Genomic DNA, 24,586 nt, shown 5'->3' with positions numbered 1-24,586 from the left:
TCCCTGTTGGCAGGGATTGTGTCCATCGACTCCATTGTGCTATTACTCTCCCGGGTACTTACTGAAGTAATCTGCCCAGTAAGCGCTCAATAAATACCACCGATTAAGGGCACGGTAGAGTTAGTAGACACCATCCAAGCCCTCAAGGAGTTTACGGGATAATGGGGGAATCCGCCGCTCATCTAAACTTCAGGTAGAGAGAAGCAACGGAATTAGAGGATGCGCGAGGTCTTATAAGGTCCTCGCCGCCTCAACCTATCCGTCGGTGGAATTTAGTGAGCTTATTGAGCGCCACTGTATTAAGCTGCGGCCCCAAGCTCCTGGTGAGGCAGGCTAAAATGGTGGCCTCTTACCGAGACACCGCAAGGAAGCAAGGAGATGCCTAGGTATTCTTTCAGGCCCACGGAGCGCCCGTCTCCCTTTCCTTTAAAATTGGAAACAGCGATGAGGAAGCGTAAATCCTATTTTCAGACCTTTCAGAGGGTTGGAAGTGGAGGGCTCCGGGAATCCTCCGGTCCTCCTCAGTTAAAAATAGAACCGTGGCGTCCCTTGGACTAAAAATATCCTCCCAACCTTGGATGGACTGGAGATGAGAAGAATTTAGAGAAGAGGGGTCGGGGCTGGGAGAGGAGAGTCCTAAAAAAAGGGTGAGAAGGAAAATCAGAAGGGAAGAGGAAGGGAGACGGGCGGAAGAGACGGACAAAAAGGAGAAGGTGAATGAAGAGGGAGAGATACGGTGATGGAGAGGAGAAAAGATTGGGGGGAAGGTCAGAAGAGGACGGTCAAGCTGGGAAGAGGCTCGAAGAGGTGGTGGTGGGTAGGAAGAGGCAGGCGGCGTGAACCAGAGGACGCGATTTGTTCGAGAAGGAAAATGGAGGTGGCTAAGATGGAGAGATGCTAAAGTTCTCCGGCTATTTCGGTCAGAGGTAGCTTTGCATTTGACCTGAGGTAAAAACTTCCTTTGTCCAGAACTAGCTCTGGGTAGAGAAAAAGAATACGAGAATGAACCAGGCAGACGTACGGATCTTAGCGACGACATGTCTCCGGGGGTTATTGTCCATGTGAAACTGAGCTGCGAAACAATCGGCGATATTTACCTAGTAGTCACCGTGTGCAGAGCACTGTGCTAGTGCTTGGGAGAGTACAGTACAACAGAATTAGCGGATACATGCCCTGTCCGTAGTGAGCTTACGCGACTGTATCGGGAACCGCTGCAGATGAATCAACGATTTTGCAGCATTACGTTCCGATTTTCAAACGACCTCACTGAAACAGTCCAAAGAAAGATTGCTGACATCAGGCACTCTGAGAGTGTTTTTTAACTGACAATTTTTTTATTTTGGTAACATGGTTTTTGAGGTTAAGCTTGTAACGCTGGCGGAAAGAGATTATTTGGGGAAAATTCCCATTTAAAAATTGAGAGTGTGCTTTCTTCATAGGCCCATACCAAGCTACGGCGATTAAATCAGAAGACAGAATAGCAGAGGAGAAAGCGAATGTGGTAATCTTTCACGAGCTGTCCTCGATGGCGATCTGTTCATCAAAAACCAAACCTCCATCTGCAAAAAAAAAAACCACATGCATATTTCCACATTTCCATCTCCGAGACTCATCTTCCTCTCTCGGCGCCTTCCTCTAATGCTTCTGAACTGTCTCGGGTTGCCGAATTGTACATTCCAAGCATTCAGTACGGTGCTCCGCACATAGTAAGCGCTCAGTAAATACGATTGAATGAACGAATGGGGGCATTTGCCCATTTGAGGCCCATTTGGGCCTCCGCCCGGGATTCTAAATGGAAGCGGGAGCCATGACGTCAGCAAGCTTATTAGAGGAGTCAACGGGGCAAGGGTTCCCTCTTCCTCACTCAGCAGCTAAGGGAATATGGTTTTTGCCAAGCCCCTACCATGTGCCGAGCACCGTACTAGGGAGCGGGCTGGATTCAAGCCGATCAGGTCGGATCCGGTCTCCGTCCCACATGGGGCTCACGCTCTCAATCCCCGTTTTACAGATGAGGTCACTGAGGCACAGGGAAGTAAAGTGATCGGCCCAAGGTCACCCAGCAGACAAGTGGCAGAGTCGGGATTAGAAGCGTGACCTTCTGACCCCCAGGCCCGGGCTCTAGCCACTAGGCCTTGCTGCTTCCCTACGTGGGCGGAGGCCTTGTGCGGAGAAGAAAACGAGGGAAACTGAAACATCTCGGAGGGAAGAGCTGGTGAGTTCTCCACATCTATTTTTTTTTTTTTTTAAAAGCTGCACCGACTCATTTCAACTCTCACTTGGGTAATAAGAGACCTAAAGTTAATACACCTGGGAACTTTCCATAAGGGATCACTGGGGGGGTTCAGAGTTCAGAATGACCAGACCTCAGATCTGAAAGAATTCAGGATCGGTCATTTGAGGATTTAAAATATGCAGGAAGAAAGAAACTGGAAGTATCCAAAACACAGTCAAAGCCTTTACTCCTCCGGAGTCAACGTCGCCCAGACCCATCTCGATAATCTTGTTTTCGGATGATCCGATGGTCCGACGCGGGCGGCTCGTTGCTGCTCGCTTTAGAGGCAAGGGAAGTCTCAGCAAAAAAAAAGAGTGCTCTTTTGAATTTTTTTTGGCGAGCTGAATCCTGAAGTTTTTATACACTGTGGGGAATTTTGCCTTCTAATTCATTATCTTGCCTCTCTCTGAAAAAGACCAGCCCGGCTTGTCGCACAATAGCCTCTGTGTTTTCTAAGCAACCGGTTTCCAGCTAGGAAAATATTTGCTAAGCACGAAGAGCTTTTGAAAGAATAAGAGTAGTTCCTTAAAATCTCAAGACGGAACAAAGTGCGGGTATAATTCCACCCCGAGGCTTCCCAAATGTTCCAAGCTCTGGAAGGCCGGGGTGGGGGGAAGGAGGGAGGGAGGTGTGCCTTGGCGGGAGGTCAAGCTAATTGGCAAGGCTGAGTTAATGATAGATAAAATCCAAATTAGCAATTCCTTTAAATGCCAGTCTTTCACGGGCCCCCTGCTTATGTCGGACCGTACACTGGATTTCAGAACCTTATCCCTGGACGTCAGATAAATCTGCTGGGGAAGAGGGCTGGCTTAAGTTCCTCCTGTGTGCAGTAATAATAATAATAATGTTGGTATTAGTCAAACGCTTACTATGCGCAGAGCACTGTTCTAAGCGCTGGGGGAGATACAGGGTCATCAGGTTGTCCCTCGTGGGGCTCCCAGTCTTCATCCCCATTTTCCAGAGGAGGTAACTGAGGCCCAGAGAAGTGAAGTGACTCGCCCACAGTCACCCAGCTGCCAAGTGGCAGAGCCGGGATTTGAACCCATGACCTCTGACTCCCGAGCCCGGGCTCCTTCCACTGAGCCACGTTGCTTCTCTAAGGCCTCGAGGAAAGGATGCAGGCCTGAGAGTCGGAGCACCTGGATTTTAATCCTAGCTCTGTCATCTGACTTCCGTGTGACCTTGGGCAAGTCACTTAACATCTCCGTGCCTCAGTTTCTTCATCTGTAAAATGGGGCTTAAATACCTGGCCTCCCTCCCACTTAGACTGGGAGCCCCAAGTGGGACGGGGACAATGTCCGACCGGATTATAATAATACTAATAAGAATGATGGCACTTGTTAAGCGCTCTCTATGTCCCAAGTACTGTTCTGAGCACTGGGATCGATACAGGGTGAGCAGGGGGTCCCACCTGGGGCTCACGGTCTGGATCCCCATTTTACAGATGAGGGAACTGAGGCACAGAGAAGTTAAGTGACTGGCCCAAAGTCACCCAGCCGACAGGCGGCGGATTCGGGATTAGAACCCACGACCAAGCCCGGGCTCTTTCCACAGAGCCACGCCGCTTCTCTTATCTTGTATCTACCCCAGTGCTTTGGTACATAGTGAGCACTTAACAATAATAACGGTAATAATCGATTAATTTAGTAGTAACAATAATAATAATATCTATCAATTAATAGGGGGTTTTTTTTAGTATTTACTAAGGACTTAGGAAAGAACAACAGAAACACAAGGAGTTATCTAGTGCAGCAGGGAAAATTCAGGGAAACAATTCGGAATGTCAGGAAACTGGAGATGACATGGCTGTAAACCTATGTCTCCACCAGTGAAAATGTAGCGATGTGAATATTTCCAGTTTAGGAGGGTTTCTCCTTTACTTTTCCTCTAGGCCGTTCCCCTTTCCTAAAAAGTTTGCTAAAGCAGAAGCCATATTTTTAAGTGAAGCAGGCGGCTTAGTTGCGTGGCTCAGTGGAAAGAGCCCGGGCTTGGGAGTCAGAGGTCATGGGTTCGAATCCCGGCTCCGCCGCTTGTCAGCGGTGTGACTGTGGGCAAGTCACTTCACTTCCCTGGGCCTCGGTTCCCTCATCTGGAATGTGGTCACGTGGGACCACCTGATGACCCTGAATCTCCCCCAGCGCTTAGAACAGTGCTCTGCACATAGTAAGCGCTTAACAAATACCAACATTATTATTACTGTGATATTTATTAAACACTTGACTGGGTGTTTCGGGGTGAAGCATCACACGCACCCGGGGCTCCCGGTTTAAGTTGGGGTAGACAGGAAAGGACAAGGGTAACGGTGGATTGTACACAGGAAGTGCTCAATCGATATGAGCGATCGATCCATCGATTGATAGAAACCACCAGCCACAGAGTCAACAGCCTGAGTCCTCAGTCTCCCCGCTGCTCCATTCATTCATTCAATAGTATTTATTGAGCGCTTACTATGTGCAGAGCACTGTACTAAGCGCCTGGAATGTACAATTCGGCACCAGATAGAGACAATCCCTGACCACTGACGGGCTCACAGTCCAATCGGGGGAGACAGACGGACAAAAACAAGACAAAGCTCACAGTCCCTAGGTCCGAATCATCACCGCCTCCCCAGGGTGTTAGGGGTTGTGGAGCCAGTCTCCCGTCCCAGCTCGAAACTGGGAAAGACTGGTCGGTCTGGGCTCCGGTGGCAGACTCCAGAGCCCTGACTTTAAGGGGGCTCCAAGCCACCTAGTCCTTGCTCACCCCCTGCCCACGCAGGGCTCGGGAGGAGGCCGGTCGGAGAGAATGAGGCAGGAGAACGTGGAACCCCAGATTTATCTTGAATGATGGAGAGTTTAGAAACGTGAGGGAAAATACGGGGCCAAGCGATCAGTGGTATTTATCGAGCTCTTAACGTGTACAGAAACCCATCCTTGGAAGAATCCAGTTAGAGTTCGTAGACACGGTTCAATCAATTAATTGAGAAGCAGCGTGGCTCAGTGGAAAGAGCCCGGGCTTGGGAGTCAGAGGTCATGGGTTCAAATCCATGTCAGCTGTGTGACTGTGGGCAAGTCACTTCAGTTCTCTGTGCCTCAGTTCCCTCATCTGTAAAATGGGGATGGAGACTGTGAGCCTCATGTGGGACAACCTGATGACCCTGGATCTACCCCAGCGTTTAGAACAGTGCTCTGCACATAGTAAGCGCTTAACAAATACCAACATCGTTATTATCATTATTATTATTATTATTATTAAGTAATCATATCTGTTGAGCACTTACTGTGTGCAGACCACTGTACTAAATACTTGGGAAAGTACAACAGAACAGAGTCGGTAGCTGCGTCCCCTGCCCATAGCGAGCTTACCATCTAGAGGGGGAGGCAGACATTAATATAAATAAATGGTGAATATGTACGTAACTGCCGTGGGCTGAGGGAGGGGTGAATAAGTCCAAGGGTGATGTAGAAGAGAGCGGGAGATTCCTGCCCACCAGGTGCTGATAATCTAGAGGGGGAGACTGGCAGTAAAACTGAATGATGGAGAGGGGAAATGGGAGAGTACATGGATACGTACATAAGTGTTGGGCGTGGGGTCGTATCGGGTGCTAAATGGTTCAGCCCACATCTCCCCATGCCTCAAGACCCGCCAGTGGTTGCCCATCCTCTTCTGCATCGGCTTTAAAGCACTTAATGAGTTCTCCCCTCTCCTACCTTCATTCATTCAATCATTCAATAGTATTTATTGAGCGCTTACTATGTACAGAGCACTGTACTAAGCGCTTGGAATGGACAAATCGGTAACAGAGACAGTCCCTGCCCTTTGACGGGCGCACAGTCTAATCGGGGGAGACGGACGGACGAGAACAATGGCAATAAATAGAGTCAAGAGAAAGAACAGCTCATTAAAACAATAGCAAATTAATAGAATCAGGGTGATGTACATCTCATTAAATAAAATAAATAGGGTGATGAAGATATATACAGTCGAGCGGACGAGTACGGTGCTGAGGGGATGGGACGGGAGAGGGGGAGGAGCAGAGGGAAAGGGGGGAGAAGAGGGGTTAGCTGCGGAGAGGTGAAGGGGGAGGGTAGAGGGAGCAGAGGGAAAAGGGGAGTTCAGTCTGGGAAGGCCTCTTGGAGGAGGTGAGCTTTAAGTAGGGTTTTGAAGAGGGGAAGGGAATTAGTTTGGCGGAGGTGAGGAGGGAGGGCTACCTTCCCTCCCCGATTTCTTATCATAGTCCAGGCGGCGCACCCAGCACACTTCAGGCTCATCCACCTCTCCTCCGACCCCTCGCCCACGTCCTCCCTTTGACCTGTAGCTCCCTCCCCCCTCCCTGTTCGAAAGACCGCCGCTCTCTCCACCTTCAAAGCCTTATTAAAATCACGTCTTCTCCAAAGGGATAAGCCCTCTTTTCCCCATCTCCCTCTCCCTTCTGTGTCACCTGGGCAACCCCCCTCAGACCCACAGTGTGTGTGTGCATGTATATATATATTGCTAATTTTTTATATTAATGTTCGACTCCCGCTCTAGACCGTAAGCTCCTTGTGGGCAGAGAATGGGTCTACTGGGTTGTACTCTCCCAAGTGCTTAGTACAGTGTTCTGCGCACAGTAAATGCCCAATAAATACCGCTGATTGATTAATTCATTAAGGGATACAGATCAAGTGAGTAGGGGACGCAGGAGGGAGGGCAAATAGGGGAAAGGAGGGCTTAAAGAGAATTATAATACTGAGAGCCGCATAATTTTCTTTAAAACAGACTCAAAGACGTGTAAGACGGCAGCGACCTCTTGGGAGAAATACCCTGTTGACTCACCTTGCTCTTCTAGAAAATATTCAGCGCTTTTCGGCGGTTAATGTCTCTCTTTATCTGGCACAGAGAGCAGTTAGGACAACACATGGTAATCATATAGTCGTTGCAGATGGATCCCTGGGTTTGAAGAGAAACGAAAATGTCATGTGAATACTAGAAGTTAATACCCTCAGGGGATTTTAAGCGGTGTCCCAGTGCGTGGAGATGTCCTGGGGAAGGAGGGAAGGGGAGCCGGCCTCCGGTGGCAGAATTCAGCGGAGGTTGTGCTCGCGGCTTTAAAGACGGCTATTTATGGGGTCGATATGCCGCCTGACCCAGTCGGTCCCCGATGACTACCGTCCAGTCATTGACATAGCCCTTCCATTAACACCGCCAAATCAACGCCAACCCATCGACAACTTCGGCAATTGGAAAACCTCATTCGGGGCGGGGTGAGAATGAGGACGGGGGCCCTTGGAGAATAGTTTCGGTGATGTGGGAAAGAACGGAATAGCGGATGTTTGATTTGGGTGCCTGATTTTCAGTAGTTCTGTGCTTGACATAAACTATAAAAAAACAAACAAACCACCAGGTGAAAGAAAAATTTGTAGGTGTTTATAAACTGAGTGGGGGAAATGTCCAGTGTTAAGCACGTGAAGTGACAGAGCAGCAACCAAGAGCCGCTAGTGAAGTCCAGGATCTCAGACTTCCCCGTCTCTTCCCCCTCGTCCCTGAATCTGAAGCGACAGAGGAGCCTGTCTGCCGCTTCAGGAGTGAAAAATGAGCTGGCTGAGCAGCCTGCATCGTCACGTACCACCTGTGTGCTGTCAATCCTACAGCAACGGGAGTAGCGAAATTGCTCGGAACCCGGGGGAGGAGTTGGGCCAAAGGTGATGGAGTGGAGTCGGGCGAGGTTTACGTTAATGGAAGGGGAGTCTTGACTGGATTACGCCGTAACAGGTGACCCTTGGCAGGTGGGCGGTAGTGAGGTGATTCATTCTAAATATTAGACCTGTAGAGTGGGGTCTCTTTGGGTGGCCCCCTCCACACCGGTGGGGCCCACGTACTCAGGGAGGAAAGTCCCCACTTTGAGATTACGGGCTCCTTGGGGGCCAGGACGGGAGCCAGTATTTGTATTCCCTGCGGCGACCGGGCCGGAGAACCGTAGGGGGCTTAAAGGTCATCGGGCCGGTGGGGGTGATGGGGCCGCTTCTCCGGGTTCCATTAAGGGAGGAATGGATCCTTCTACTTCGTCACCCATTTCAGCTCTCAGTAATGTGGACCTGGGAACCGCTCAGCTCCGTTAGGGCCGGAACCGACCCCGGCGCCATCAAACCGGATAAAGCCAGTCGGGGCCGACGGATGGTGACTCACGGGGATGCGGTATTTGGTGCGATACATAGTCCTCAGGGCCACGCTCGACCCGCACAGGCAGCATTCGTTCATATCGCTGGCCACCTGGCTCGAGAGGCACGTGAAGCAGAATGTCCCGCAGAGGCCTGGAACCAGATGGAAAGAGAGTCAGCAGATATTCTTCCTCGAACGTTTCAGACTCGCAGAATTCCTGAGCTTCCAGAGCCGCGGGGCCTAAGGCGTGGAGCGGGGACCCGGGAGTCGGAAGAACCCGGGTTCTAATCCCGGCTCCCCCGCCTGTCTGCCGTGCGGCCTCGGCCAAGTCTCTTCCCTTCTCTGAGCTTCCGTTACCTCATCTGGGAAACGGGGATTAGCGGCGTCAGCCCCGTGTGGGATGGGGACTGTGTCCGACCTGATTAGCTGGTATCTACCCCAGCACTCGGCACAGGGCTTGACACACAGTAAGCGCCTGACCAATACCATCCCGATCATGTTTCAGTAAGAGGATTACATCGAGGAAAGGGAGCTTTAGTTTAAAATGGTGGTAACCGCCTCTTGGGCCTAAGGTCGGTACGTTCCCATCTCCCTCTCTTTCCAACCCTATTACGTTTCTCAAATAAGATCTAATTGTCTGCACTTCACATTTTTCTTCATTTGAACTCCCGGCTAGGTCTGTATTTTAATATCTTCTTTTGCAGGGGGTCAAAACAAATCCCATCTCCGGGAGATGGACCAACGTCTTCCCCGTTTTCAAGTTCGGGACGCTTACGGTCTCTAGACCGTAAGCTCATCGTGGGCGAGGAACGTGTCCGTTTGTTGTCGTGCCGTACTCTCCCGGGCGCTCAGTACGGTGCCCTGCACACGGTAAGCGCTCGGTGAATGGGACTGAAGGAATGAAAACGCGGGGTCGGCACCGAAGAGGGACAAGCAAGGTAGTGGTGGGTGGGGGCAGGATTCAAATACAGATCTCTTGATTCCTTGGCATGAATTGGCGTCACGATTCCAAAACCTCCGAGGGGTTGCCCATTCTTTTCCGTACCAAACCGGAATTTCTGAGCGGTGACTCTGAGGCACTCCATCCGTTCTTTCCCCACTGTTTATCCTCTCTCTTCTCCCCTTCACCCCAGTTCACGTGCTTCACCCCTCTCAAGCCCACTTAACCACTGCGTCTCATTCTCATCTCCCTGGCTGCAGACGTCTTGCTCACGCCCTCCCTCCTGCCCGGGACTCTCTCTCCGTCACTTCCAGCAGACCAATCAGTCAACGGTATTTACCGGACGCTCACCGGGTGAAGAGCGCTGTACTGAGTGCTTGAGAGAGTACGACGCAACGGTGCTTGAGAGAGTACGACGCAACCGAGTTGGTCGACGTGTTTCCTGCCCACAAGCCCTTTTGAAATCACATCCCCAGGAGGCCTGATTCATCGCTTATCTGCCCAGTCTCTCCAACTACCCCCTCAGCACTTCCAAGCCGCGTAAGTTCCGGTATCATCACATACCGCTAGAGAACGTACATACAGATCTTCCCCCAAGCTGCAATTTATTTTAATGCCCATCTTCCCCTCTAGATCGTAAGCTCCGCGGGCAGGGATCGTGACTAATAATCTATTATCTGGGCCCAAGATCTTAGTTCTGCGGACTACACCCAGTCAGGGTTCACTAGATAGTGCTGATTTGAAGCCTTCTCAGGCCCCGAATGTGCCCCGACAGCTATCAACCCCGTCTCCCTGCTCCCATTCTTGCCCCGGCTCCTCAGATAGGTTTCTTCACTTGCTCTTCACCAACTATTTTCTTCATCCACTGTAATCTGGTTTTCATCCCATTCGTTGTTTTTTTTTTGCCTCTCTAATTTTTGCCTCTTTCCATTTTTCTGGCTCTGTTTCTCTTCTCTGACTTCAGAGACTTTTCTTGGGCCAGAACTCAGGCAAACCCTTTACCGAGCACCTACTTTGTGCGCAGGATGTTGTGCTGGGCACTCGTTCTATGTGGAGAACTGGTGTACTGGCCACCGGTGATGTGCAGGACATCATATCGAGGGCTTGGAAACATACACCGTATGCGAAAGATCAAATCCCAGGCTTCAGGGGTCTGACAGTCTAATGGAGGAGGCAAATGATGAAAATTGCCAAGCAACTGGGATATTCACCCCAACCCCACAGCGCTTATGTATATATCTTCATACATAAATATTACTAATTCTGCTAATTCTAATTACTAATTACTAATATTGCTAATTCTGTTGTATTAACCTGTCCTAAGCACTTAGTACAGTGCTCTTCACATAGTAAGTGCTCAATAAATATCACTGATTTATAAACTAGGTGAAAAAAGTAGAAATTTTGAGTCTATGAGTTGTTGTATTGGATTCTCCCAAGCACTCGGGACAGGGCTCTACACCTGGTGAGTGCTCAGGAAATGCTATTGATCGATGGACTGATGGAAGTATAGATTCAAATAACCAATACGGCCGCACATTCTCCTCAGAATCAAGAAAAAACTAGGCACGACTGGCTTCAACACTCTCCTGCCCTGCTTCTCCCTAGCTCTCTCTCTCTTCATTCCCCACAGCTAACCCGGCATCTCGGCCTTTACATTCCCGCCTCCATCCCCTTGCTCACAATGTTCCCCCAACTCGGGAAATCCCTCCCCAACCTAATCTGACAGACTCTAGTGCTCTCTCAATTCAATACCCTCCCATAATTGATTTATCGTGGCGTCTGTCTCCCCCAGTGGATTGTAAGCTCCCGGAAGGCAGGGATCTTGCCTAGTACTCTCCCAACTGCTCAGTCCAGTGCGCTGCACAGAGTAAGCACTGAAGGAATACCATTAACTGACTGGAAGCCCTTCTAAAATTCCTCTTCCTCCTTTCCCAAGGACAGTTGGTCGCATCCAGTGAGTTCTCGATCACTCCCATTACCGTTTATATTTAGATAAATGAAACAAGTAGAAATAAACCAAAGGGCTAACGGCGGTTTTGGGTAGACGTGACCTGGAGCTTAACCGGGAAGCATCTCCAAGAGAGGGTGGGGTTTCAGGAGGACTGAGTTCTGGCAGATTTGAAAAGAGAGGGAATTTTGTCGAGGAGAAAGGGAGTGAGGCAGGAACCAGAGGTTGGAGAGTCGATCACAAGACCCAGGGAGGACGTGAGTTTGGGAGGAAGGAGCAGTGCAAACTGGAGCGTGGCAGGTGAAGCGAACAGAATGTAAGAGGGAGAGAGGTGGCGGAGAGCCTGGAGGCCGATCATCAGCGTCTCGGTTTGCGTTTTTCCCTCTCTTTCTTCTCTGCGCGATTCAATCCTCTCCTGCTAATCTTCCTACCTCCTCTGCTTTGTCACTCTCCTCAAAACTTGTTTTCCAAGGTAAGACTGTTCTCAGATGGGCCAAAGGGGAAGTTTTGGGCAATAGGCATATTCCTCTACTCAACTCTTTCCCCTGTCCCTAATCTGTTTTCCCCGTGAAGACTATGAACTCCTCGTGGGCCGGGATCGTGTCTACCGACTCTGTTATACTGTCCTCTCCCAAGAGCTTCATGTAATGCTCCACATACAGTAATCACTCAAGAAATACCACTGCTTGCTCGCCTTATTGACCGTTTCCTTCCTCCTCTGACCAGGGTTCGGGAACACTGGAGCGGGGAAGGAAGACTAGGAACCGACCCCAAGATGGCCAAGGATCCCAGAGGAAGGAAGTTGTCGCCGCTATCTCCCGTTCCCCGGCCTCAGTCTACACGAGGCCCTGCTTAGCACTCAGCTGGCGTCTCGGCTGCTGGGACCGGTTGACGGGAGTCAGAGCGAGGCTGTAGTCAGCCCCGGTAGCCGCCCCGGCCACCCTCACTGCCCCTGCCGTAAGATGGCGGCACGGCTCGTCGGGGTTACGGAGGGAATCGGGGTCTGCCGTTGACGGCTCTAGAATAACATCCACCCCCGCACGGCCCAGCCCCACTGATCTCCCCCGTCAAGCCGTGTCCGATTCGACGTCGCGCGGGCCCTGGTTACATACAGACTCCGAAGTCACTGCAGCAATCGAGGAGGCCCGTTTGCCAGTTCATCCCGGGAGCCCCAGCAACTCCAAACTGCGGTTGAGTCACAATCACTATCGGCTGCTGCATTTTCAGGGAGGAGGGTTGGAAGTTGGACGGCTGAAAAAAAGAAAACACAAAGAAAAAAAACTCAAACCGAGATTAAACGTGCAGGATTGTCTTCTGAAATGATGCTTTGGTCCCGCCAGCGGCATTCAGGGAACTTAGCTGCAGCGTGGTTTCGTCCGGTGGAATAGTTCCCGCCCTAGGCTGGGAGATTTCGGGGGGCCAGAGCTGATGCGGGAAGGTCTGACATTATCTCCGTAAGATTAGACCGTCATTCCTTCCTTCCTTCATTCATTCAGTCGTACTTATTGAACGCTTACTGTGTGCAGGGCGCTGTACTGAGCGCTCGGAAAGTACAATTCGGCAACGGAGACAATCCCTACCCGACAACGGCTCACAGTCTAGAAGGGGCAAGACAGACGATAGAACAAGTTAGACAGGCATCAGTAGCGTCAATATAGATAAATAGATACAGATAGATGCGCATCATTAATAAAATAAATAGAATGATAAAATAATAAACATGAACATATATACGCACGAGTGCTGTGGGGTGGGGAGAGGGGTAGAGCAGAGGGAGGGAGTCGGGGCGATGGGGAGGGGAGGAGGAGCAGAGGGAATGGGGCGCTAAGTCTGGGAGGGCCTCCTGGAGGAGGGGAGCTCTCTTTAGGGCTTGGAAGGGGAGAAGTGTGCTAGTTTGGCAGATGTGAGGAGGGAGGGCGTTCCGGGCCAGAGGTAGGACGTGGGTCGGGGGTCGACGACGGGACGGGCGAGAAGGAGGCCCAGTGAGGAGGTGAGCGGCGGCAGAGGAGCGGAATGTGCGGGCCTGGAGAAGGAGAGAAGGGAGGTGAGGTAAGAGGGGGCAAGGGGATGGACAGCTTTGAAGCCAACAGTGAAGTGTTTTAGCTTGATTTGAAGGTTGATAGGCAACCCCTGGAGGTTTTTGAGGAGCGGGGTGACAGGCCCAGAGCGTTTCTTTAGAAAGATAATCGGGGCAGCAGAGTGAAGTATAGACTGAAGCGGGGAGAGACAGGAGGTTGGGAGGTCGGAAAGAAGGCAGATGCAGTAATCCAGTCGGGATGGGATGAGTGATTGTACTGACAAGGTAGGGGTTTGGATGGCATTCTTGGCTGCCCGGGGGGCTTTGGCTGCAGTGATGCAGTCAAGTCACCCACCGCGGGGGCAGAAGGGGCACATAACCAATATCGGTGACTCACAAAAGCCTCACCGTCAGCTGTGACACCCCAGGAGCCCCTCCAGGAGCTAAATGACCTCAGCAGGAGAAGCTATGAGAAGTCGCACTCTCCGCCGCAGCTGTAGCCATGGCTGCCTGCCCGGGATTCCCCCCTCCATAGCTCATTCATTCATTCATTCGTATTTCTTGAGTGCTTCCTGTGAGCAGAGCACTGTACTAAACGCTTGGGAGAGTTCAATGCAACAACAAACGGACACATTCCCTGCCCACAGCGAGCTAGTGGGAGGGAGACAGACATGAATGCGGATGAATAAAACGACAGATGGGGTCCGAAAGTGCCGCGGGGCTGGGAGGTGGGACGAGCGGAGGGAACGAGTCAGGGTGAGGCAGAAGGGAGTGGGAGATGAGGAAAGGGGGGGGCTCCGTCTGGGAAGGCCTCTTGGAGGAGGCGGGCCTTCGATGAGGCTTTGAAGCGGGGGAGAGTAATCGTCTGTCGAAACTGAGGAGGCAGGACGTGGATTGGGGGGATGCGGCAGGAACTCCGGCCTACAGTAGCAGCCACTGGGTTCTTCTTTGCTTCCCCAGGTGCTGTTTTTCTCCTTCGACGAAGGCTTTGGTAAGGACATACCTTGAGAAGCAGCCATGGCCTAGTGGAAAGCACGCAAGCCTGGAAGTTGGAGACTAAAGCCAGCTCTGCCCCTCGTCTACTGCCTGAATTTAGGTAAATCACTTTAACTTCTCTGGGCCTCAGTTTTCTTGTCGGAAAGATGGGGCAGAAGAAGTGCGGAAGCAGGTCTGGGACTCAGTGGACCCGGGTTCTGAGCCTGACTCCGCCACTTGCCTTCCGTATGTCCTTAGGCAAGACACTTAGCTTCTCAGTGCCTCCGTTTCTTCATCTGTGAAACGGGGATTCAATCAGTCAGTCGATCAATCGCACTGACTGAGTGTGGTTTGCACGCAGAGCACTGTATGAAGCACCTGGGAGAGTACGCTATCACAGATCTGCCTACAACGAGCTTACGGTCCAGAGGGAGAGACGGACAGTGCTGTAAATAAATAGATGAGTGCCGCGGGACTGATGGAGAGGTGAGTAAAGGGCGCAGACCCAAGTGCCAAGGCAGCACGGAAGGAAGAGGAAGAGGGAAATGGCCGAGTAGCCGGAAAAGGCCTCTTGGGGGAGAGGTGCTTTTAGTTAAGGCTTTTAAGTGACGGTCTGTCGGGATACGAAGAGAGAGGGCGTTCCGGGCCAGGGGAAGAACCTAGCTGAGGGATCGGTGGTGAAACAGACGAGATGGAAGTCGAGGGAATAGGGTGGCGTTAGAAGAGAGAAGTGTGTGAGATCAAGGAGGTACGGTGGGACGGGGCAAAAAACTCACTTTCCCTTAGGCGACGAGTCCCGAGTGGGACGGGGACTGTCCGATCTGATTATCTCGTCTCTAAGGGGACCCATGCCGTTATTATCATGATACGCATAAGTAATATGTGTTTCGTAAATATAGCGAGTGGCGGGGGGAGTGAGTAAGTCTGTGAATCACCCTTGCCTAGGCCTCGGGCGGTCAATACGTCCCTCGGAAACTGGCTTGGTCGCTGCCAGGTCAACCGTTAGGAAGATCAATGCCTCGTGGTCGTGGACCCGGAGCTGGGGGAGCCGGGGCCCGGCTATTGCAGTCGGTGGTGGGCAGGAGAAGCGCTCCCGTCCACGGGGCAGGCTGGGGGGTCCCGGCTAACCAGCGGGGGGGCAAAAAGGGGAGAGGACCTCTCGCCTCTATTTCTGGCTCCCACCTGGGGCCGGGGTGGCCAGCTCTAACTGTCTGAAAACGAAAGTCATTCGATAGCTTCGCGTCCGCAGTGGCAGTCACGTGGGGTCAATGACCGCCCTGGGCCCCCTAAGCAGTGGGCATCCCCCTTCCAGGCGGGAGTTTCAATCCACCCATCCTCTGGGCTGCCTGCATACTTGGCCGAGGATCTCTGAGGCACTTTGATAGTCATCACGGCTCCTCAGCACTTCCGCGTATAGCCTCCCGTCCCGCTACTTCCCCTTTCTCTGATTTCTTTTAACCTCTGTCTTCCCCTGTTAGACCGTAAGCTCCTTTTACGGGCAGGGAGCGTGCCTACCAACTCTATGGCACCGTACTTTCCCGGGTGTTTAAAATGGCGTCCTGCACCCGGGAGGCACTCGATAAATACCACTGATCGATCGAGAGCTCGATCTGGGGCTTGTCCCTGTGCTGGAGGCTGGGGAGGACGAACGCGGACAAGACTCAGGCACGGTCCCTGGCCTGCAGGTGACTCACAGAATAAAACGGGCAGGACAGACATGGAGAGAAACCTGGCGAATATCCGCAACAGCCGCGGTAGATTGGGTTTCATTCCCGGGGTGTCCGGAAAGAGCGCGGGTTGGCCGTGGTTCGCTCCGCTCCCTTCGGGGACCTGAGAGTCCCTTGCTGTGGGAACTCTGGGCTTCTCCCCTCCCCCGCCCGTAGTCCCCAACTCGGAGGATAATTCCTTTCGCATTCGGACCCTGAAAGGGAGTGGTAGGGAATTGGGAAAACTTCCTCTGGTCCTTCTACAGGGGCCTGACTTCTGTATGTGCAGGTCACCCTTTATCCATCTAGACACACAGAAAAGAAAAGGAAGGAGAAGGGAAGAAGAGAAAGGTAGAAGCAAAGGGGAAATATATGGAAGGACGCTGTCCTCCCTCTGAATTTCCCACCACTAGACAGCCCCACTATCCTCCCTGTCTCACAAACCTGACCCTCGCTCACGTCCTGCTTCTGGCCTAGAATTCCCTCCCACTCCGTATCCAACAGACGATCGCTCTCCCCATCTTAAAAGCCTTATTAAAAGCACATCTCCTCCAAGAGACCTTTCCCGACTAGCGCTCATTTCCCCTACTCCCCCTTCCTTCCACATCACCCTTGTGCTTGGATCGATTCACCCCACCTTCAGGCTCACGGCTCTTACGTACATAATTTATTTCCGTGTCTTGTCTCCCAGCCTAGACTGTAAGCGCCTTCCATTTATTCGTTCATTCGGTCATATTTATTGAGCACTTCCTGTGCGCAGAGCGCTCTACTGAGTGCTTGGAAGAGGGCAACAGACACTCCCTGCCCACAGGGAACTCACAATGTAGAGGAGGAGACAGACATTAATATACTTAAATTCCCAGGCCTCTTTGCCAAAGCAGGAACAAGTGAAATGACCGGCGTCAGGACCGCAGGGAACGAGGGGGGACAAGGGCAGAACCTGGCAGCCTTCGTGTTCGAGTCTGGACAGGTTCTTAATATCCCGACTGGATGATCGCGCCAGCCTCCTCTCGGATCTCCCTTCCTCCTGCCTCTCCCCGCTCCAGTCCATTCTTCATTCCGCTGCCCGGATCATCTTCCTGCAGAAACGCTCCGGGCGTGTCACCCCCTTCCTCAAAAACCTCCAGCGGTTGCCTATCAACCTCCACACGAAACAAAAACTCCTCACTCTCGGCTTCAAAGCCGTCCATCACCTCGCCCCCTCCTACCTCGCCTCCCTTCTCTCTTTCTACCGCCCGCCCCGTCCGCTCCGCTCCTCTGCCGCCCACCTCCTCACCGTCCCCCGTTCTCGCCTATCCCGCCTTCGACCCCTGGCCCACGTCCTCCCGCGGTCCCGGAACGCCCTCCCCCTTCACCTCCGCCAAACTAACTCTCTTCCCCTCTTCAAAGCCCTACTGAGAGCTCACCTCCTCCAGGAGGCCTTCCCAGACCGAGCTCCCCTTTCTCTCTGCTCTCCCCACCACCCTCTGCTCCTCCCCCTTCCCCTCCCCTCAGCAGTGTGCTCATTTGTATATATTATTTATTACCCTATTTATTTTGTTAATGAGGTGTGTATCTCCTTGATTCTATTTATCTCGATGATGTTGTCGTGTTTTTGTTTTGTTCTGTTTCGCTTTGCCGTCTGTCTCCCCCATTTAGGCCGTGAGCCCGTCTTTGGGCAGGGATTGTCTCCATCTGTTGCCGAATTGTACATTCCAAGCACTTAGTCCAATGCTCTGCACATAGTAAGCGCTCAATCAATACGAATGAATGAATGAATGAATGAGGCATGCAATAGATATGGGGCCTGGGGCCTCACCGGAGACCTCACCTAAGGCCTGAGGACCAGAGTCGAAATGCCGGCGCTGGGTTTGGCTGGGAAGGGGAACTAGTTGGGTGGACTCCCCTCCCGCAAACTAGAGGACAGGCAGTCATTTTGTTTCGCATTGGCCAGCCTGGTTTTCAGCTGACTCGTCTCCTATTATATTCATTCATTCGATCGCATTCATTGAGCGCTTACTAGATGCAGAGCACTGGACTGCGCGCTTGGAACGTACAATTCGGCAACAGATAGAGACGATCGCTGCCCATCGACGGGCTCACGGTCTAAGGCACCCCTCTACCTCCCTCCGCCTGGTTTTCCGCCACCGAGCTCGGTGACCGTGTTCCCTTGGATCGGGCTGGGAACACAACTGCTACGAGGCTGGGGGGTCCTCCCAGAAAACGTGGAGTTCATCTGCAAAATGGCACGTTTCTCTACGGCTTAGACTGGGAGCCCCCTGCGGGACGGGGATTGGGTCTGACCTGATTTGGGAACACAGTAAGTGGTTAATATATATCACTCTCATTACTATCGATATTAGTGTTATTCGTTATTAGTCCTTAGTCTCAATGACTAGTTTACTCGAGCACCGTCAGTAGCTGTCCTTTCAGGCTCACAAGGAGACCCAGCCAGGGTTGAACCCCAAATCCTGCTAATCTCCTATTGTACTGGTGTGCAGCTTGGAGCCGAAGCCCTGTAACGAATCAGTCGCGCTGTAGGGAACTTTTGTTTTTTAATTTGGGAGGACAACTGGACCCGCCGGGGTAAAACAAGCTCAGAGTGATCTGGGCTGGGTCCTGAAAGCTTGGCTTCTTCAGATTTCTACCTCTCTCACTCCCTTCCTGCTCCCCTCCAACATCCCCTACATTTGGCCTCGGGGACGGCACGGGCAGGGAGGTGACGAGAAAGTGAGGCCGGTTAGGGAAGAGGGCGGGAGCTGGGAAATTTGCAACGGAGAGGGGTGGGAGAGTGTAGCGGCCCACGGGTCTCCTCGGCGGCGGGTGAAGTGACGAGAAGGTTAAGGAAACTAAATTCACGTCCCACCCTCCCCGCGGCCTCCGGGCTCCTTCGGGGTGGCTTGGAGGAGGGCGGTGAAACGATGGGGGAGTCGTGGGGATTTCTCTGAGGTTCGATCCTCCCGATTCCTTAGTGGGGTGCCCCTCACTCAGCAAATGGTAGCGAAATGTTAAAGAGGCATGCCCACGCTCACGCACGACTCCCCAGCGGAGAAGACTTCAACAGGAGAGGTCAGAATCCCGCCTTTGTAAAAAACACTCCTATTTAGACCGTGAGCCCCACGGGGGGCAGGGATTGTATCTGCTACGTATGTGTTCCAACCTAATGCTTAGTCCAGTGCTTGGAACACAGTAAGTACTTGACAAATATCATTATTATTATGATCGTGACTCTCCTACGATTCGTTCTTTAGGCTAATTCGGACTAGCTTCCTTACGCAGTTCTGCTAATGCTCCCAGATCCACTCCTCTTGGTTTTGCTAGGCAACTCACCTGACTTGGGGATTGCAATCGCTCTCCCACCAACTGGAAGTAATTTTTGGAGATACCAAACAAGATGCAGCAAATGAAACTTTATCCGCCGACTTTCATTCATTCATTCAATAGTATTTATTGAGCGCTTACTATGTGCAGAGCACTGTACTAAGCGCTTGGGATGAACAAGTCGGCAACAGATAGAGACAGTCCCTGCCGTTTGACGGGCTTACAGTCTAATCGGGGGAGACGGACAGACAAGAACGATGGCACTAAACAGCGTCAAGGGGAAGAACATCTCGTAAAAACAATGGCAACTAAATAGAATCAAGGCGATGTACAATTCATTAACAAAATAAATAGGGTAACGAAAATATATACAGTTGAGCGGACGGGTACGGTGCTGTGGGGATGGGAAGGGAGAGGTGGAGGAGCAGAGGGAAAAGGGGAAAATGAGGCTTTAGCTGCGGAGAGGTAAAGGGGGGATGGCAGAGGGAGTAGAGGGGGAAGAGGAGCTCAGTCTGGGAAGGCCTCTTGGAGGAGGTGATTTTTAAGTAAGGTTTTGAAGAGGGAAAGAGAATCAGTTTGGCGGAGGTGAGGAGGGAGGGCGTTCCAGGACCGCGGGAGGACGTGACCCAGGGGTCGACGGCGGGATAGGCGAGACCGAGGGACGGCGAGGAGGTGGGCGGCGGAGGAGCGGAGCGTGCGGGGTGGGCGGTAGAAAGAGAGAAGGGAGGAGAGGTAGGAAGGGGCAAGGTGATGGAGAGCCTTGAAGCCTAGAGTGAGGAGTTTTTGTTTGGAGCGGAGGTCGATAGGCAACCACTGGAGTTGTTTAAGAAGGGGAGTGACATGCCCAGATCGTTTCTGCAGGAAGATGAGCCGGGCAGCGGAGTGAAGAATAGACCGGAGCGGGGCGAGAGAGGAGGAAGGGAGGTCAGAGAGAAGGCTGACACAGTAGTCTAGCCGGGATATAACGAGAGCCCGTAATAGTAAGGTAGCCGTTTGGGTGGAGAGGAAAGGGCGGATCTTGGCGATATTGTAGAGGTGAAACCGGCTTTAAATCCTAGGAGCCAGCCAGCCTCCCCCCGCCCCGCCACCTTCCCCGCACCGGCTTCATTTAAAAAAATGAAATGAAATTAAACCAATTAAAGAAAAGTGTAGGACGATACACAGATTTAAATTGGAGTGAGATACGATCATCTAGCACATTAACCAAACTAAATTCAAAATTATCCAACAACTGTCCTTCTGAAGCAAAAGACATTTAATTAGTGCCAGTTAATTTTCAGAGTTACCCTAAGCACACACTTTCAGCTGACTGACTTTTTCACTGCTACTGAAGGATCTGACTCCTTTGTAACCAAAGAAAAAAATCTCTTCAGAAATAACCACGCGTATGGCAATTAATCACGTTTCTTAGCCTCGGTAGTAAAGATGCAGGTAAAATACTTACAAACAGGAGATCTAGGAATGACTTGCTCTTGTCTAGAAGGCAAACTAAAAATGAAAGCTCTATACCGTGAGTTTAAATATATCCCTAGCAATATGTAAATGGTGCAAAGGGCATCCTGGAAACGTAGAAAAAAGCAGAGGCCTAGGGGTGACTTTGGGGAAATGGAATAATAATAATAATTTTGGTATCCGTTAAGTTCTCGCTATGTGCCGGGCACGGTTCTAAGCGCTGGGGTAGATGCAGGGTCATCGGGTTGTCCCACGTGGGGCTCGCAGCCTTCATCCCCGTTTTCCAGGCGGGGTAACCGAGGCACCGAGAAGTCAAGTGGCCTGGCCCAAGTCACGCGGCCGACAGGTGGCGGAGGCGGGATTCGAACCCGTGACCTCCGACTCCTAAGCCCGGGCTCTTTCCCCGGAGCCACCGCGGCGAATCTTTTGCGATTCGGTTTCCTCGTCCGTGAGATGGCAAGTCGGTACTTGCCCCGTCTCGTACGCGGACAGGGACCCCGTCCAACCTGACTCTCTCGGATCGGCCCCTGCGCTTAGACCGAGGTCGTTTAATCGACGCCACGGTTGGAATTACACGTTGGGAGCCTGAGTTTCCTAGGGAGTGAAAACGAAATCTGGTGTTTGCCAGCTAAGGGTGGGGCTCCCAGTGATTGAGTCTGTCACCAGCGGTTAGAGAAGGCAGGGAACGTGCCTACCGACTCTGTTATGCTGTAGGCTCCCAAGAGCTGGCACAGTGCTCTGCCCGCAGTAGACACTCAGTAAATATGATTGATTGACAGAGTAACTGCTCCGTTCTGCACTTAGGAAGCGCTCAGTAAATGCCATCGATTGATGGACCGATTGGTAACCGGGTGGGGGTGTGCTGTGAGGACTCTGGACCCCAATCCCCTAGAGGGAATGAAAACCCCTAAGGTCTGCGGTCCCGTGGGGAGGGTTTTTCACTCGAGTTGTCTCCTGAACGGCCCAAGAATCCGCCATCTTGGCAGGGGATGGAGTAGCCTCCTACGTCTGTGATACAGACGTGTGCTCACGTCACGCCCCTCGGGGAGCCCGGTGGGTTGGGGCTTCACCCCCAGTGGTCTTGGCAGCAGGGTGGAATCCTCCTCCATCAGCTTGGCACCTAGATCCGGGCGAGCCCCGTGTTGGAGGGAAAAAGGAATTTCCTCTCCGAACGTCCTCCCCGCGGGCCTGACCGACGAGCCGAGGCTACGGCTCCGGGAAATCGAGGCCTCGCCGCCCTGCGCTCTGTCAGGGTCAGTGGGGGGGGGGGTTCTAAGGGCCTGGGCCGTCCCCATCCTCCCACAGGACACCCGGGAAAGAAGAGGTTCCCCCCCGCTGAAGTCTCTTGGAGGTTTGGTGGGGGCAGGTAGCCACGAAGGCGATGCGGAAACTGTCAGGCTGGACTCCCTCGTCCAGAAATCCGCTCCCTCCCTTGAGGGTCCACAGAGTGACCGCTGGGGTCTCCGGACGTTGTCCCTTCTCCTCACGTTTCCTGCCCGAGTGATGCGGTGTTTCCAAACCCATTTAGAGCCAAAGCGATCCCAGCAGAGCGTCGGGGCCCTGCAGACTGGCAGGCAGCGGCTAGGACGGCCACCGTGGTCTTGGCTACCGGCTGACTTGCGCTACTAGAGAGCTATTATCTGGATCCCTGCTGGTTTGTTCAACCCACAGAAGGTCCTTGTGGTTTTTACGCCACAGTCCGCTTCCTCTGTTCTCGCGCAAGAGCTGCAGAGAGCTGACGGGGGAAATCTAGGTATCAGGCCAACTTTACCCACTTCAGGTTGATCTCCGTGCGCTTTAACTCTTCCCGGCAAAATGATTTCCCCATCCTTATCGACACCCTCGCTCGTCACCCTTGCCAGTTGTTCCTGATGTTTGACTCCCTCCTCAAACCTCCCGCCGCCCCACAACCCCGGATCCCCATCCCTGGCCCCTAATGATCTGGCCACCTACTTTATTGAGAAAATTGATTGTATCGGACACGATCTTCCTCAAATCTCCCTGCCCCTTCTTCAGCTCTCCCATTTTTCCCGGCTGACCTCATTCCTTCACCCCTCATCGAAACGCTTGCCCCTGCTCCCTTCTTCCCTCTCTGCCATCTTCAACCCTTCTCTCTCCAGTGGCTTCTTCCCCACGGCTTTCAGACGTGTCCATGTCTCCCCTATCCCAAAAAGGTCCTCCCTCGACCCCACAGTTCCCTCCAGTTGTCGCACCGGCTCCCTCCTTTCGTTCCTCTCCAACCTCCTTGAACAAATTGTCTGCACCCACCGTCTCAAGGTCCTCTCATCCAATTCGCTCCTCGACCCCCTCCGATCTGGCTTCCGTCCCCTTCGCTCCACAGAAACCGCCCTCTCAAAGCCCGCCGAGGATCTCCTCTACGCCAGCCTAATCCTCCTCGACCTCTCAGCTGCCCTCGGCACTGTCGACCGCCCCCTTTCCCCTGGAAACGTTATCCAACATCGGCTTCACTGACACTGGGTCTCCTCCTGTCTCTCTGGCCGCTCATTTTCTGCCTCTTTTGCGGGCTCCTCCTCTGCCTCCCAAGCCCCAACTGCGGGTGTCCCTCGAGGTTTGGTTCTGTGTCCCCTTCTATTCTCCATCTACACCCACTCCCCTGGAGAACTCATTCGCTCCCATGGCTCCAACTCCCACCTCTATCTGTCTGATACCCATATCTCCATCTCCAGCCCTGATCTCTCTCCCTCTCTGCAACCTCGCGTTCCTTCTTTCCTTCGAGACATCTCTCCTTGGATGTCCTCCCGTCACCTCAAATTTAGCATGCTTAAAACGAAACTTCTTACCTTCCCACCCACACCCTTTCCTCCCCGCGACTTTCCCGTCACTGAAGGCAGCAGCACCACCCTTCCTGTTCCGTAAACCGATAACCTCGTCGTTATCCTCGACTCCTCTTTCTCATTCGACCCACGTTTTCAATCCCATCTTCGCCACATCGCCAAAATCCACCCTTTCCTCTCCATCCAAACTGGTACCGCGTTAATCCAATCACTTTCCTGTCCCGCCTCGATTACCGCGTCAGCCTCCTCGCTGATCTCCCTGCCTCCTGTCTCTCCCCACTCCGGGCCACACTTCACTCTGCTGCCCGGATCATTTTCCCCAGCCCTCAAGAAACTCCAGCGGTGTCCCATCCACCTTTACATCAAACGAAAACCCCTCACCATCAGCTTCAGAGCACTCAGTCAGCTCGCTCCCTCCTACCTCGTCTCATTCATTCAATAGTATTTATTGAGCACATACTATGTGCAGAGCACTGTACTAAGCGCTTGGCATGTACAAGTCGGTAACCGATAGAGACAGTCCCCGCCCTTTGACGGGCGCACAGTCTAATCGACTCGCTACGCTCTTACTACGACCCAGCCCGCGCACTCTGCTCCTCTGATGCTAACCTTCTCAGTGCATCTATCTCGACCCCCAACCTCTCGCCCGCCTCCTGTCTCTGGCCTGGAATCCCCTCATTCCTCGTGTCCCACGGACTCCCCCGTACCCCGCTCTCCCCGCCATCTATTTCACCCCATCCCCAGACTGCCTCTTAAACACCGAGTCCACTTTTCTCCTTTCCATTAGGTAACCGCTTATTGACGTATCCCATGCAAGAGCTCGACAAGAGTTCTCCTGGAAGCAGTGGGATGAGGAGCCGGGCCTGGTGGGGATGAGGTTGGGCAGTGAGAGCCATTATTAACCCAGCTCCCTCTAACGACACCTCACCGATGAGCTCGTTGAGAGAAAAGGGAAGGAAGCTGAGGCAGTAGACTTTTTAAGGCCCCTCTGAGGACGTGCAGGCTCCTCTCTGGTTTTGCCCTATTTTGGGCAATTTAAAGGGCGATGTCCTCTTTAAGAG

The 24,586-nt window shown here is 52.5% G+C and overlaps 1 protein-coding gene across 1 annotated transcript; it reads right to left on the bottom strand.

Moving 5' to 3' along the window:
* Positions 1–1,292: 1,292 nt before the first annotated feature.
* On the bottom strand, positions 1,293–22,558 carry LOC100077314 (placenta associated 8). Its single transcript, XM_029074306.2, has 7 exons — positions 22,502–22,558; positions 22,041–22,161; positions 20,723–20,766; positions 12,393–12,531; positions 8,417–8,541; positions 7,067–7,180; positions 1,293–1,559 (listed from the first exon to the last, which is right to left on the bottom strand). Exons 1-6 carry the CDS (start codon positions 22,556–22,558, stop codon positions 7,076–7,078), a joined length of 591 nt encoding a protein of 196 aa, XP_028930139.2. The 3' UTR covers positions 1,293–1,559; positions 7,067–7,075.
* Positions 22,559–24,586: the final 2,028 nt, after the last annotated feature.

The sequence above is a fragment of the Ornithorhynchus anatinus genome, chromosome 10 (assembly GCF_004115215.2).
Source record: "Ornithorhynchus anatinus isolate Pmale09 chromosome 10, mOrnAna1.pri.v4, whole genome shotgun sequence".
Classification (NCBI taxonomy): Eukaryota; Metazoa; Chordata; class Mammalia; order Monotremata; family Ornithorhynchidae; genus Ornithorhynchus; species Ornithorhynchus anatinus.
The sequence above is the reverse complement of the archived record's forward strand: the minus strand, read 5'-3'. Positions and strand labels throughout refer to the sequence as shown.

Coding starts and splice junctions, on each gene's coding strand:
- LOC100077314 (XM_029074306.2), bottom strand. CDS start 22,558: ATGGGGAAATCATTTTGCCGGGAAGAGTTAAAGCGCACGGAGATCAAC. Junction 22,162..22,501: donor CGGAGATCAACCTGAAGTGG/GTAAAGTTGGCC, acceptor TGGACCCTCAAG/GGAGGGAGCGGATTTCTGGA. Junction 8,542..12,392: donor CTGCAGTGACTTCGGAGTCT/GTATGTAACCAG, acceptor ATCTGGTTCCAG/GCCTCTGCGGGACATTCTGC.